General features: G+C 46.5%; 1 protein-coding gene across 1 annotated transcript in view; it reads left to right on the top strand.

Annotated features, from left to right (window-relative positions):
* UBR1 (ubiquitin protein ligase E3 component n-recognin 1) overlaps positions 1–16,524 on the top strand; it is a 143,246-nt gene that overhangs the window by 78,919 nt on the left and 47,803 nt on the right. Inside the window, exons 29-30 of the mRNA XM_045015211.1 lie at positions 2,665–2,852; positions 4,769–4,974. Of these exons, the coding sequence (XP_044871146.1) occupies positions 2,665–2,852; positions 4,769–4,974 (394 nt within the window). The remainder of the gene's footprint in view (positions 1–2,664; positions 2,853–4,768; positions 4,975–16,524) is intronic.

Genomic DNA, 16,524 nt, shown 5'->3' with positions numbered 1-16,524 from the left:
TGGGCTGGATAAGATGACTCCTCTAGGTCCCTTCGGTTCTGTGATTCTGTGGTTTAAGTACTTAAATCCAAAGTTAGATACGCAAGTTTGAAAAGTAGGTGATTACTGTTCACTTGTTTCACCCTGATAATGATAGCTACATGGTTTCCATAGAGAATTTTGTTACAGTACAACAACTGCAAAAGAACAAGAAGAAATCACTTTCCTCTTACCACAAACTCTACTGCATGCCAACATTTAGTTGGAATTTTATAGATATTTAATGTGTGTTTCCTTAGGCTATAGGTGGAATTGTAAGGGGTGGGGTATGGTTTGATTTATGCAGTGTTGTAGCCGTATTGGTCCCAGGATATTAGAAAGACAAGGTGGGTGAGGTAGTATGTTGGTTGGAGAGAGAAGCTTTCAAGCTTACGCAGAACTTTTCTTCAGGTCTGGAAAATGTACTCAGAGTGTCACAGCTAAATACAAGATGGAACAGTTTACTTAGCATAGTAGTTAACACATATTTCAAGGGACCATTCAAACTGAAGTGGCCTGCTGAAACCCGTCCCATCATAGGGAGGAAAGGAAGGGCAGGGGGAAGCAGCTGGGGTTTGTTAGTGGGTTATAGATTGTTGTAATAAACCATAAATCCAGTCTCTCTCTTTGGTTCATAATTTTTAGTGTCTAGCAAGGTTATGAATTTAAGCTCCCAGGCTCATGTTTTGAAAGTATTGTGCAGGTTTTCTTTGAGGATGAGGACTGATATCTCAGATGTAGCATGATCACTTTGTGAAAAAATTCACCCACAGGTGATGTGATGGTTTTTGTCTTTTATCATTTTTGTGTGTAAGTTCATTCAAGATCTGGTTTCACCTATATAGTTGTAATTGGGGCTGTCGGAGAAAAACTCAGTTCTCACTTTTTCTTTGGGTGCAGCAAAATCAAATACTTTATTATTTCTCCAGTAATTACAATGGAGGGAGGGCGTGCCTTAGGACACAGGGTCGCCCCAGTCCCGGACAGGTCTCTCAACTGGTAAACAATTACAGCAAGCCTTTATACCTTTGTTACAGACAATTACTAGCAATAATACAGACGGTAAAAAGCAACAAATACATTTTGTTTATACATAAGCCTTTCTGCTATCTTATTTGTCTCACTCCTAAAAGATGCCAGCTTGCATATTTGGTTATCAAGTTGCAAGGTCGTAATAACTTTTTACACAGTTCTTTCCCTCTGCCTCACACTATCCTTGCTTCTACAAGTCTCACGTCATTAGGGTTACAGCTAGCCTAACTCTTGCTAACTGACTGACATGCATTAAAATCCCCTTCAAATCCTTGTTAATCCTTTCCCTGCTTCCACACGGCATTTAGGGCAAAGGATGAGGTAAATCACATGTTGTGATAGGCATGTATAGGACTCATGGATCTTGAAAGGTGCGTTGTGGAAGGTGTTTGATCATTGTAGTGGAGATACAGCTGCAGGTTTTGCATCTATTCTGGCAGTGTCTGACGCTTTGAGTTGGTGCATCCTGATCTCTGGGGAGCTTGCTTCTAATGATGAGCTTGGAGAGGTTGGGGCGAGAGGTTGTTTGAAGGCCAGAAGAGGGGAAGATTTCTTTCATTATGGGGTCCCTATTGAGTTTGGGTTGTAGTTGTTTGATACCCCATATGGGTACCCCCAGTTTGGGGTAGCAAGTGATAACTGGAGTGTGCAGTTGGAGGGAGTTCTATTTCTGTATTGCAGGTGCTCTTGAGATATTTGGGTGGCCTGTTCCATGATGCAATCTACTTCTCTGGTGGATTGGCCTTCTTTGGTGAAGGTGGTTTTGAGGCTATTAAGGTGTATATCCTGGACTTTCTGCTCAGAGTGCCTGGCTGTAGATAACTGATTTCTGGGGGTGGTTACTGGATCTGTGAAGGTAGGTGTGGTGATATATGGGCTTCTTATGTATATATTTTGTCTGTAGGGTTCTATTATTGAAGCTGATGCTCATGTGGAAGTGTTCAAGAGAGCGTTTAATTGACGGTGGTGGTTGTTGAAATTGTGATAGAAATTTGTGAGGGAGCTTAAGTCATCTGTCCAGAGGATGAAAATAAATATTGGTTTCGTGGTGTATTTGTCCAATGCTGAGAAATACAGGTCCGCTTAAAAACAGCTGTAAAATTTACACTAGCCATCAGCAGGTCAATCTTCTAATCTGTTTCAGACTATCAAAATGTAGCTCTGACTTGATAAACTGTAAGATCTACTCAACATTTGGCTAATGCTGGTAAAAGGGTGAACAAGAATTGGGCTGCTTTGATTACACTGTATAAGTCAGGTTATTTTGATGACTTCATCTTTTGCAAGGGTATTGTGTAATTTTGAATTTGGGTCTTAAGTAATTAAAGGATGACCGGTGTTTCAGATGTTTTAATTAAAACTTTCTGTATTTTTGAATTCATAGACATGCTATACTAATGCCTTGAGAGCCTAATCAGCTTTTAAGATTTGTTTTACAACTTTTAGATTGTTTTGGGGGGTTTTTTTTGGTTGTATTTTGTTTTACCATCATGGGATGCCCAGTTTATTGGGAAATTTGATGGGAGCAATTAGAATTCTACTTTTGAGAATACTACTTGGTATTTTTTAGTTGTTCTTCTTAGTCTATAATTTTTACTACTGTTTCCTAATAAGACTCAGAACACTCAAGACAAAGAGAAGGCTGAACGGAAGAGGAAGGCAGAAGCTGCCAGGCTGCATCGCCAGAAGATAATGGCCCAGATGTCTGCTTTACAGAGGAATTTCATTGAAACTCATAAACTCCTGTATGAAAACACACAAGAGACACAGGGAAGAGAGGACTCTGCTATGGAGGAGGAGAGGTGAGATAAGAGAGATATCCAGAGTTCTGATGGAAAAATTTAATTTCCTAAAAAGTGGTTATAGCTACATAAGGTTTAATAGTACAGTTGATGGATAAAGTGCATCATCCCAATCAGTAACCCTGTATCTCTTACTACTTATATTTTTCAATGCCCTGGATTAGAGAATCCTGTGTAAACTAGCAGCTAAATGCTAATGTCAGAAGGCCAGATCATTTAGGGAGACACCAGACCTGCTTGCTACATAAGATGAATTATGGAAAAATATTCTTCAGGTAAAAGATGATATGTTACCTAACATTTCAGAAAACAATGACTTCATTATAAAACACCTCTTTTTGAAGACCTAATTTGAGTGTTTAATTCAGCAGAATCTTAACATACAAGGTCCTGCCCAGAAGCTGGTAAATTGAAAAAAACAAACAAACAAACAAAAAACTTATTGCGCTCATAACCCAAACTGCTTTTTTTCAGAATGTGATCTTGTACATCATTAATCCCCAGAACTGTTTGGTCTTTTTATAATTATAGAAGGAAAAGAAATAAAGACTTTAAAAAAAAGTCATATTTTAAATGTTATGATCAGCAATCACATGTAATTACATATCCCATGACAGAGATACTCAAATCCTCTGCTGTAGTGCACAGACTGATCACTATAAGGTTCAGGAAAAAAGTCCTCTTGTACAGCATTTTATTTGCCTAGGTGCCAGGTGCATTGTGGATTTCTTTTGCCTTCTTTTGAAGCATCAGATACTGGCCACATTAGTTTCTGAATTTGATGGACTAATTATCTGACCCAGTATGGCAAATCCTGCTTTTTACTGCACAATCTTTGTTCCTCATTTTGTAGTATTTATAATAAAGACTTCGTACTTATCCATCTCTTTTAGTCCCTAGGTTATCTTGGCTATCTGGTTACATTATAGTCTATCTGCTAAATTTTAGTCATGTGAAGTGTGAGGGTTTTGTTTTATTATTTTAAAGCGGGTCTAGTGGGAACAAAATGTGCTCCAATTCAGGGGACTGAAATTCAGATTCAATCACAATAGGAAGCGTCTCTTGTCATTCATGAGTGACTGTGTCTAGTTGATGCTAGGAGTAGAATTGTCAGGCTTGAATAGGAGCAATGGTGACTGCATGTGCAAGACAGAGAGAGAAAGAGTGTTCCAAGTTTGCACTACAAAATTTGTCAATCTGGGTTGTAATGAGACATGATTTATGTCTGATATAGCTGTGCTGGTGAAAGTTCCTGCTGTAGATGCAGTTAAACAGTCAAAACAATGTGTTAGCCAATGTAGCTTATTTTGCTTGGGGAGGAGGGCCTGGAATAAAGTATGCAAGTAAAAATACAATTTTGCTAGTATAAGCTATGTCCAGACCAGGAGCACTTTTATACTATTACCAGCATAGCTATATTGACAAAGCAGTCCTACTGTAGACCCGGCCTAATGTATGATTTGTGAAAAAGAGGGTGCATAAGATAAAAGGAAGAGAACAAGATAACTCAGATGAACGACCAAAAACCAATACAGTAATTTCTGCCTACTTTGTCATTTAAAAATTCAAGTTCTGTAAGACATCCTCAAACATGTAAATGTAAGGAAGCACCCTCTTAACTATTTCTCATTGCATCTTGCCTGAAAAATGGAAGTAAATTTGTGGCATCATCAAACAATAAATGGGATTTATTTCAGTATACCATAATAGATAGCTGCCACATTCCATCTTAAAGATGGTTGCATTTCAGTGGTGACTGAAGCAATTCTGGTACGTTTATGTAAGGGTTTTTGCAGTAAAGTTACTGTTAAATAAACACAGTACATTTTAGTTTTAGATGCCTTCAAGAGGATCTTTATTTCTTTACAGGGAGTCTGCTAATCGTTTGTTGATCTTTGTCTTTGATGTTCTTACAGCATACCTTTGGCCATTGATTCTTCTAAAATTGCCTTGGGACCCAAGCGAGGTCCATCTATTACTGAAAAGGAAGTGTTGACCTGTATTCTATGTCAGGAGGAGCAGGAAGTGAGGCTGGAGAGTGCTGCGATGGTATTATCAGCTTGTGTCCAGAAATCCACTGCCTTAACTCAGCACAGGGGGAAAACTCTTGAACTCTCAGGTGGTAGGTATATCTCTTCAGCTAAGAACATCAGCTGTTGCTGTTCTCGTCTTAGAACTCACTTCAGTGATGTTTAATTAACACTTTCAGCCAATCAGATTATTGAATAGTTACTTTTTTTTAATGAAAAGTTAGTTAAGAATTTTAGTCATGTATTTTAGATGAGCTTAAAATCCTTGCCATAAAACTAAAAATCAGCTGTGGAGGAGAATTTACTGCCATTCTCCCTTGTAAAACAAAGATGAATTCCATGTGTACATGACTTCTACTTTGAGTAAATAAAATAGTACAGATTAATCTTCCAGGTTAATTTGCTGAAGCAGTTGAGTTTTGTTCCTTAAACCAAAGAGCATGTATTCTAGCTCTGAAGATACAAAATGAGTGGCTATTTCTCCTATTGTATATTGATCCAACTGTAGAAACTGATTTCTAATTAGCTGTCCCTTTCTTGTTATAAACCCCAACCAGTCATTTGTACAAATCCCGCTTATTCAAGTTTATTATCATAAACACAACAAGAATGGCCCAAACATTGGAGTATGTAGAAAGATGAACCAATAACATCTTTTTTTTATTGTTTTTTCTTTATTATTTGTAATATTCTAGTGCCTAGGGACCCTAGTCATAGATAAGGACCCCATTTTCCAGGTGCTGTACAAACACATCTTGGTACCAAAAATTTAGGTTAAATCACCGATAAAGATGCCATTGTATCCAGTGAAGCTCATCTCTACTAACTTTTCTCAAATCCTTCCTGTAATAGGATGCCAGGTTACCAAAGTAGTTGGGGAAAGGAAACAAATCTTCTTCTTCGAGTGCTGTCCCTGTGGGTGCTCCACTCTAGGTGACGGTGCGTCCCGGCGCTGTCGATCGGAGATTTTCGGTAGCAGTGCCTGGTTGGGGCTCACGCACCCAGATGGTATCTCCCGTCTAGTTGGAATCTTCCTGAGTACGTGCGCCCCACACCCTCCTCAGTTCCTTCTTAACCGTCCTCGGCTGAAGACGGGACTCGGAGCAGTGCTGCCTTCTCTTCCCTGGTATCTGTAGGAAACAGTAACAAAGAACATAGAAATAATTATTAATTACTTCCCAGTTGTTTCCTTTCCTTTAGTATAGTTACATAGTTAGTTACTTAGTTAAAAAAAAAAAATTACTTCAGACTTGTCTCTCACTGAGACACTCTCCCCTGCCATTTCTAATTTACAATGCCAGGGGCTTCAGGATTCAAGAGGTGTGTTTTCTGGCAGGACTCCATACCAAGGTTGGATGGGCACTCACATTGTGTGAAGTGCCTCGCGGAAGCCTATATCCCCGCAAAGTGCCTCCACCGTATGAGCCTCGAGTTGAGGGCTCGGCACGACAGAGACCTGCAGCTTGAAATACTTCTCATGGAAAAATCCCCGCAGCCGCTTTCGGAGATGGGGAAAGTTAAACCCACTCCCACATCCTCCCCAGCCAGATTGGAACCGGTGGGGAGTGTTGCTTCACCCTCCTTGGAGCGGAGGCAAGAAGCAGAGCAGTCTCATAGGAGAGACTCTAACAAGGGTAAGGGGTCTCCTACCCTCTGTGCTGACAGCGCCAAAGGTAGGTGCCTCAGCCCCGGATCACGCCTCAACAACGGCTCCCACAGACTGTAGAGGCAGAAATTCAACCTCCTGGACACAGCAGGATTCCGCGGCACCAAGCGCCTCAGCGCTAAAAACAGCCGCGAAGCCGGCTGTGCGCTCTGCCCTGGTGCCGACAAGGACGGTGGCACCGCAAGCCCCAGGGCTAAAAATAGCCGCGAAGCCGGCTGCGCGCTCTGGCCTGGTGCCGACAAGGACGTCGGCACCGCAAGCCTCAGGGCTAAAAACAGCCGCGGAGCCGGCTGCGCGCTCTGCCCCGGTGCCGACAAGGACGTCGGCACCCAAGTCTCAGCGCTAAAAATAGCCGCGGAGCTGGCTACACGCTCTGCCCCGGTGCCGACAAAGCCGTCGGCACCGCAAGCCTCAGGGCGAAAAAAAAAAAAAAAAAGCCGCGGTGCCGACCGCGTGCTCTCCCCCGGTGCCAGGAAGAACGTCGGCACCGAGCCTGCCTTCCACCCCTGCACCAGCAGCAGACCCCCTGCAGGGCACCTCCAACCGACCCACTGCACCGCTCACACTTTCACTTTCGCTTCTTAACATGACACAGCGCAGTCCCACCACCTGAACTGGCTACCTTCACTGAGAGCGAACCTGATCTACAATGCAAGCAGAGTTCTCTGCACCTCCCTCTCCTACCCAACTGGAGCCTTTTCCACCTCAGGCTAAGGTCCGCAGCCACCAGCCTCAGTTTCCCTACTTCGCTCCCTATAAATGAGGCACTCTTGGAACCAGCTGACACTCTCTGCAAACTCCAGCTTCTTTATTACCAACCTGCAGAAAAGCCGAACATAGTTACTATGTTCCTGCTAAGGACGCTGACTTCCTATTTTCTCACAACTGAACTCTTTCATTATCGATGCAGTCGCACAAAGAACGAAACAGCCACAATATCAGTCCACCCCGCAAGACAAGGACCTTAAACGCCTTGACCTTAAACGTCTTGTGTCGCAAGGTTTACACATCCTCCACTCTACAATTCTGGATCGCAAACTACCTTGCACTCCTTGCCAGGCATGACTTTGATAACTACAATAAACGTTTGAATTCGCCTCTTACATTCCAGAGGACAGGACAGCGGACTTTAAATCAATTCTGAGCGAGTGCCAATTGATTTCCAGAACAGCCCTACAAGCCTCTTTAGACACGACAGACACACCAGCCCGTACAACTGCACCGGCTGTGGTTATGCGCAGATCTTCATGGCTTTCTGCATCTGGCATCCCTAAAGACCTGCAGAACAAAGTGGAGGACCTCTCCTTTGATAAATACAAACTGTTTTCTTAAAAAAAAAAACAACAACAAAAAAAACCCACCTGATGAACTACTTCATACAATGAAAGATTCTAGAGCGACACTGCGCACCCTGGGCATTCACCCATCTCTTCCCAGGGGTCAACGATACCAACCCTACCTAAGACTACATACACAACAGTCTTATCGGCCTCAACACAAACCTTACCACATAAATAGGAATAGCGCTAGACCCCCTAAGCGCAGATAAAATCAAGCTCAAGCAACCACTTCCCATCCATCTGGGAATAAACAACAATTTAAAAAGGTTGGTCCAGGGTCTGTGCGACCACTCCTTGATTCCACAGCCTATTTGCCCATTTCGCCACCGCCTCCAGAGTTTCCAACATGCCGCTCAGCAAATTACACAGGACCACTGAGTCCTCGAGATAGTTCAGTCCGGTTATTCTAGCCCATTCATATCCTATCCTCCTCCCCTTCCCCGTCCCTCTTCAGGGACCCCTCTCATGAGCACCTGCTTCGCGCAGAAGTGGCTTACCTTCTACAGCTAGGCACAGTGGAGCCTGTGCCGATGCAACATCCAGGGAAAGATTTCTACTCCCATTACTTCCTGACCCAGGAAAAGACGGAGGGCTCGAGGCCTATACTAGACTTACGCCAACTGAACAAATTTGCGAGGATACAAAAATTCAAAATGGTCACACTGGGCACATTAATTCCTGCACTGGATCAAGGGGACTGGTTTACAGCCCTCGACCCACAGTATGTCTCTTTTCATATATCAATTCATCCAGCTCACAGACGCTTTCTAAGCTTCACAATCGGTCACAACCATTTCCAATACAGAGTTCTTCCTTTCGGCCTCTCCACAGCGCTGGGAGTCTTTTCCTAAACTCTAGCTGTGCTCGTGGCTCACCTCCACAAACATGGGGTCACGCTGTTCCCCTACCTGGACGATTACCTCATCAAGGGCAACTCCTATGGCGAGACACTCCAAGCTACTCTTTCACTATCGCCCTCTTTCACAGCCTAGGCCTCCAAATAAACGCCCAAAAATCCACCCTGACACCTACACAACAGATTGAGTTTCTCGGAGCTCATCTCAACTCAATCCAGAGCAGAGCCTTGTTCCCATATCACAGATTCCTCACTATCACGCAGCTCAAACGCACGCTCTCTATTCATCCAAGGACACAGGCAAAACTCTGCCTACAGCTCCTTGGTCATATGGCAGCCACCACCTTCATAGTCCAGTACGCCAGGCTGCACACGAGATGTCTTCAGGGCTGGCTCAATTCCAATTTCAAACCCAACAGACACACCTTAGGGATGCTGTTAACTCCGCCTCCCAACGTTCTAGCTTCCCTACAGTGGTGGACAAGACCAGAGAACCTCTGCACTAAGGTTTCCTTCCAGAACTGATCCCCAGCACTCGTGCTCACCACGGACGCTTCCCTAATTGGTTGCTGAGCGCATTTAGGGGGACACAGGGCACAAGGCCAGTGGTCTGCATCAGAGTCGCACCTACACATAAATCTCTTATTGCTCAGAGCTGTGAGATGAGCGTGCCTTCATTTTCTTCCCCTCATAAAGAACAAATACCTGCGAGTCTTAACAGACAACATAGCATGTATGTACTACATCAACAGACAAGGGGGAGCACGCTCACATTCTCTTTGCATGGAAGCCATCCGCCTATGGAATTGGTGTATATAACGTCAAATACAGATCACCGCTTCCTACCTGCCAGACTGCCACAACACTACTGCCGACGCACTCGGCAGGCACTTCTCGACGGAACACGAATGGGAACTGCACCCCACAATACTTCAACAGCTCTTCTCCCTCTGGGGCACCCTGTCAGTAGACCTCTTTGCCACAATCCAGAACCGAAAATGTCCCCAGTTTTGCTCCAGAGTGGGACTCGGAACTGCATCCCCAGGAGACGCATTCCTCATCCCGTGGAACAGCTCTCTCCTGTACGCCTTCCACCAATCCCTCTGCTACACCGGGTTCTTCGGAAGATTGTGGACCACAAGGATCAGGTCATACTTATTGCCCCGGCTTGGCTGAGACAGACGTGGTATCCCTACCTACTCTGCATGCCCTCCCGTCACCCACGGGCTCTCCCCAACAGGCCAGATCTCCTTTTCCAGGACAATAGACTGGCTCTTTACCCTGAGCTCCTCAAGCTCCACCTCACAGCGTGGTTCCTTCATGGTTCCAAACCCATGAACTAGCCTCTTCTGAGCAGGTCCGATATGTCTTCCTGCACAGTAGGAAAGACTCCACTCATAAAACCTATCTGCAGAAGTGGAACCGTTTCACCCTCTGGTGCTCACGTAATCACTTAGCGCCCAATATGGTGACCCTCCCTATCATTCTAGACTACCTCTTGGAACTAAAACAAGACGGACATTCGCTCAGCTCCACCAAAGTGCACCTGGTGGCACTTACCACCTTCCATGACCTCTTAGCAGGTTATTCACTCTTTACTCACCCAACCATAAAACGATTTCTCACAGGCCTGCAAAACTTCTACCCTGAAATTCACCCAATAGTTGCTTCATGGAATCTTAACCTCGTTCTACACGCTCTCATGAAACCTCCATTCGAGCCCTTGGCTACCTCCTCTCATCTCCATATGTCCATGAAGGTGGCTTTCTTAGTTGCCATAACATCGGCAAGGAGAGTAGGTGAAATGAGTGCCCTGATGGCCCACTCTCCCTACACAATCTTCTCCAAAGACAAAGTCACTTTGAGATCACATCCTAAATTTCTTCCTAAAGTGGTATCTACCTTCCACCTCAACCAACCTATATACTTACCTACTTTCTATCCCGAACCTCACAAGACTCCACAAGAGGCAACCCTGCATACTCTCGATGTCAGGCGAGCAATTGCCTTTTATTTAGACAGGACTAAACCATTTCCCAAGTCTCCACGACTCTTTGTTTCCATTACCGAAAAAAATCAAACGGTATGGCTATCTCTAAACAACGTCTGTCCAAGTGGATCTCTGACTGCATCAGATCCGGTTACCGTGCGAAGAATCTTCAATCGCCCGACAACATTAGAACTCATTCCATTAGAGCCATGTCGGCATCCATTGCCTCCTTACACAACGTTCCCATTCCTGATATCTGCAAAGCGGCTACATGGTCATCTGAACACACGTTTGCAAAACACTATGCTCTAATGCAAGACACCACGGCAGACACAATAGTAGGTCATACAGTACTATCTTCAGTACTCCCTGCCGTATCTCCAAAGTCCCACCAACCGTAGTGGGTACTGCTACACATTCACCTAGAGTGGAGCACCCACAGGGACAGCACTCGAAGAAGAAGAGAAAGTTACTCACCTTGCAGTAACTGAGGTTCTTCGAGATGTGTGTCCCTGTGGGTGCTCCACTCCCCGCCCTCCTCCCCTCTACTTTGGAGTACTGAGATGACTCTCCACGGTAGAGAAGGAACTGAGGAGGGTGTGGGGCGCACGCACTCAGGAAGATTCCAACTAGACGGGAGATACCATCTGGGTGCGTGAGCCCCAACCAGGCACTGCTACCGAAAATCTCCGATCGACAGCGCCGGGACGCACCGTCACCTAGAGTGGAGCACCCACAGGGACACACATCTCGAAGAACCTCAGTTACTGCAAGGTGAGTAACTTTCTCTTCTTCACTTGACCCAGGCCACTTGCAGATAGATATTTTAGCTCCCCTTTAGCAGCATATTCAGTTCTTCTGTAGTTCACCTAAAGGAACAGGTCTTTAATTGATTCCCCTCTTCCCCCCTACACTTGGAGAGCTGCATGAGTGGGGAAAGTGTATGTGCCTGTGTATATGTTCACACCAGTATAAAAGTGGTCTGACACCAGGGTGCATTATATTATCACATTCTTCACTTGACTTCTAGCACCTGTAAGGTATAATTTACTATTACATGCAAGCAGAGGTCTTACTTCAAATTCTTTTCTACTTTTTGTGTTCATGTTATAGTACAAGCATATGTGTTCAAACAGAAAGAACTCCTTATGTAAGCTGGGTAGAACTATTGCCATTCAATTCTGTACAATGCACCTTTTTGTGAAAAATTAAATCGTGTCCAGACTGCATATTGCAACACAACAGAATCTGTTCAGTTTTCATAATGGTGTTGCCAATGATTTCTTCTATATTAAGAATTGCATAAGGCAAGCAAAAGATAGTCTTTGCTTTTGGATTTGGTACAGTAGTTCGAATGCTTGCTCATATCCATTCCAGTGGCAATGCTCGGGGTGAGCACACACCTACACTGGAAAGTGGTGTGGTTTTTGTTTTTGTTTGGTTTTTTTGTTTTCCCCTAAGTGGTATCTGTCGGGTTGGCTCTGGTGCCCCCTGGAGTCGCACCCTCATAGTGCTGGTATATAGGGCCCCGCCACCCCCTCAGTTCCTTCTTACCGCCCGGGACAGTCGCTGGAACTGCTGCTTGTCCTTGCATTTTCCCGCATGTACCTCTCTCAGTGGACTTTGTTGATTATCTGTAGATAGATCTTTATCTAGAGTTTAAGTTTCAGTTAGTAGCGGATTCTGTTTAGCAGATTAGCCCTTCCCTGGCACGGGGGTATGCCTTGGTCCCCAGGGTTCAAGCGGTGTGCGTTCTGCTGTAAGCTGATACTGGTTAGTGACCTACATTCCAGCTGTCTCAAGTGTTTGGGGGAAGCCCACATGCAGGAGCATTGCAGGATTTGCGAGAGTCTCAGGCTCAGAATGAACGAGGACAGGGACACTAAACTCAAATTCCTCCTTATGGAAGCAGCACTTCGTCCCCCTTTGGCACTGAATCATGTTACCTGACACTGAGTACTTTGGCTTCAGTAAGAAGTGTCCTGGCGTCTCTAAGAGGGATGCAGCACTGTTCTGCTTTTCTGGGGCCCAGGGAGGACTCTGCACCTATGGCCTGGGACTCCCAGCACTGACACTCATCTTTGGTGCCAACTCTTGCATGGGATTCTTAGCATCACTCTCCATCGCCAGTGCCAAGAAAGAAGCAGAGAAAAACTGACTTGGGGCATTTCCCAACACCAAGTTCTGCAGGGCATGGAGGCGCTGACAAAGTGCAACCCGTGCTGGGCCACTCAGAGATGCCAGTGGTACATATGGTACCATTGACTCCATCCTGGAAGGACACCATTGAGTCCAGCACCTTTGGACTCTCCACCAAGAGAGAGCTACTGGAGTTTGGCAGCCCTGGTGCTACCATCCCCAGCCATTCAGGAGCTGACAACGGTGGTACCAGAGGCGAGGACTGCCACGTCACCAAGACCTCATATACCATCAAAGGACAAGCCTGCCATAATGTCACTGCACTGATCTCCTCCCTCCTGGTACTGTTCTCTGACACTGGTCAGCACCTGGGCACCAAGAAATGACTCCTCAAAGTTGGACTCTGAGGTGGAGTTGTACACTTCCCGCAGCAGCAGAAACCACTCGATTTAGCAATGCCTAAGTCTACAATTTTATCATCGATATTTTTAGTAAAAGTCAACACAAAATTATGGAAGCCTTGACCTGTCCCTGACTTTTACTAAAAACATCCCTGATAAAATGGGAAGGAAGAGGCTCCAGTGGCTGGACGCTGCAGGGACCCCATTGCCCAGTGTCTGGGAGGGGTCCCCCTGTCACCCTGTGGGGCTGGGAGCGGGAGGAGCGGGGTTCCCTGCCACCCATGTCAGCAGGGGAGTTGTGGGGACCTCTGCCAAGGTTAGAGGCTGGGGAGCTGTGGGAGCCCCCTGGCCACTGAGCAGCTCTGGGGTCCCTCTGCCTTCGCTGGTTGGAAGCTGCGGGGCCCTTCCCCCACCTGCGGCCACTGATCAGCTCGGGGGTCCCTCTGGTGCTGCAGCTGGTGACTGGGAGCTGCAGGGGGGCCCTGGCTGCTCATGGGGGCTGAGCTGCTGCAGTGGGGACCCCCTGCCAGCAGCGATGGCTGGGCAGCTCAGGGGTCACCGCCAGTGGAAGCCAGGCTGCTGAGGGTCCCCCACTGTGGGCAGCGGCTGGTCAGCTGTAGGGGCCCCAATGTCACAGAGGTCACTGGAAATCACAGATTCTGTGGCTTCCACAACCTCCATGACATAATCTTAGCCTTAGCCAATACCCAATGGCTGAGATAAACGAGGGCATCCCACCAACAGTCTGGCCACCAGGGCAGTGGCAGATGCCACTACAGTGGCCATTCTGGAATTGGTGGGCTTTTCAGCCAGTCCCGGCTCTACACTTGAGGAGGTCCTACTCCGTTGCATTGGAGTCGAGAGCTCTTGCGCCACTTACCTTGGAGCAGGGACCAGGCCTCGATACCAAGCCCGGTACCGAACTGGAAGAACCAGCATCACAGTATTTAACTGGTGCAGAGGCTGAGGAACAAGGCTCCTTACCGGTAAAGGCATCCTCTTCCTCCCCTCCCAACGAGGCAGTGGTGGGAACAAGTATAGCACCTTCCCAGGATGACTACAGGGCGCACCGGGAGCTCCTCAGGAGGGTAGCCCAGAACCTGGGTATCCAGGTGGAGGAGATCCCACTATCCTTCCACGCCTGGGTGGACATCTTAGCAGCTTTAGGGCCATTGTGGGTGGCTCTGCCTTTGAACGATGCCATTTTGGACCCCATCAAGGCCTTATGGCAGACCCCTGTGTCCCTCCAACCTACTGCAAAGAGGATGAAGAAAAAGTATTCTGTCCCTCCCAAGGAGTATGAATTTATGTCCACACATTTCCCCCACCACCACCACCTCTTGACTCAGTTGTTTCAGCGGAAAATGAGACGGAGCAGCAAAGGCTGACTCCCAAGGCCTAAGATGCCAATAAACTAGACCTTTTTGACAGGAAGGTGTACTCAACTGGCAGCCTCCAGTTCAGGATGGCAAACCAGCGAACGCTCCTGAGCCAGTATGATTTCAACTCCTGGAGCGCAGTGGCAAAATTCAAGGAGCTTTTGCTGCAGGAGTTCAGGGGTGAGTTCTCAGTCCTAGTTGAAGAGGGGAAATCAGTGGCAAGAGCATCCCTTCAGGCAGCTTTGGACATGGCAGATTCTGCAACCTGATCCATGACTTCAGCTGTGGTCATGTCCTCGGGGTTACCCTATGATGTGCAGCAGACTGTGCAGGACATTCCATTTGAAGGCAAGTCATTCTTTTCTGAGCAAACAGACTCTGAAAGACAAGAGCCACCCTGAAATCCTGGTGGGAGCCAGTCTATGGAACCCCAGGGAAGCACTATAAGCTCCAACTGACGACCCGCTTCTACTCACCACAGCAGAGACATATGGTCTCCTTGGCCGCCATTATCCCTTCTCTGGATCCAGGAGATTGGTACGCTGCCCTCAACTTGAAGGATACATATTTTCATATTGCGATCTTTCAGGGACACAGCAGGTTCCTATGATTCATTGTGAACTACATGCACTACCAATTTACTGTGCTCCCATTCGGTCTGTCAGTGGCCGCTCAGGTGTTCATGAAGCGCATGGAAGTTGCAGCCTTCTTGAGAAGACAAGGGGTTCAAGTCTGCACTTACCTCAACAACTGGCTGATCAAAGGTCAGTCCAAGGCCCAGATGGAGGCAAATCTGCAGTTAATACCATCAACTTTTCAGGATCTGGGACTATTAATAAACATGCAGAAATCCATCCTTTCCCAGGTTCAAAGAATATAATTTGTTGGGGCAATCCTTGACTCAACCTAGGCCAGAGCTTTTTTTTTTTCCCCCCAGAAAACTAGTTCAGAACTCTGGGGTCCTCAGAGAGCACCTGAGGAATCACCCCATCACCACAACAAGGAACTACTTAAAGTTCCTGGGGCATATGGCATCACGTGAGACTATGGCTCAGATCTCGCCAGGCTTGGTTAGTGTCTGTTTACGCACCAAGCCCACACTATCTGGACAGGGTGGTCTCGCTTCCCCCATTGGTGATTTCCACCTTCCTTTGGTGACTAGAACCCCGGACAGTATGTGCAGGAATCCCAGTCCTGAGATCCCAGCTGTCAATGTCTCTCGTTACAGATGCATCAGTGATGGTAAGAGGGAGCCCAATTGAGGACGCTCAGGGCCTGTGGTCCATGGAAGAGCTGTTGTTACACATCAGTGTGAGCGAACTGAGGGCGTGCGCCTAGCCTGCCAGGCATTCCAAGCCCAATTGGAGGGCAACTGCATGTTGATCCTTACAGATGACACAACAGCAATATTTTACATAAACAGACAGGGCAGAGCGCGCTCCTCTCTCCTATGCCAAGAAGCTCTTTGCTTGTGGGAATTCCGCATAGCTTACTGAATCCACCTCAAAGCCTTTTACCTCCCAGGGTTGCAGAACGAGTTAGTGGATCATATCAGCAGATCCTTTTCCCACCATCACGAGTGGTCCATTCATCCGTGGACCACAGTTAGAGAACCTCTGATCTATTAGGTTTCACCTAGCTGCAAACTCAGCCTTTCACCTGTGGGTGATCTTCTTGAATGCAATCTGTTGTCATTTTCTTAAGGGTTGAAGCAGCTATACCCTCAGGTATACCACCCACTCCATCCCTGGGACCTCAACTTGGTGCTGGCAAAGCTAACAGGTACCCCATTCAAACTTCTGGCAAGGTGCTCCTTGCTCTACTTGTCTTGGAAAGTGGCCTTCCTGGTCCATTAGTTCTGCCAGAAAGGT

The sequence above is a fragment of the Mauremys mutica genome, chromosome 4 (genome assembly GCF_020497125.1).
Source record: "Mauremys mutica isolate MM-2020 ecotype Southern chromosome 4, ASM2049712v1, whole genome shotgun sequence".
In the NCBI taxonomy this organism is placed as follows: Eukaryota; Metazoa; Chordata; order Testudines; family Geoemydidae; genus Mauremys; species Mauremys mutica.
Note: the sequence above shows the minus strand (reverse complement) of the source record. Positions and strands in the feature narration are given on the sequence as shown.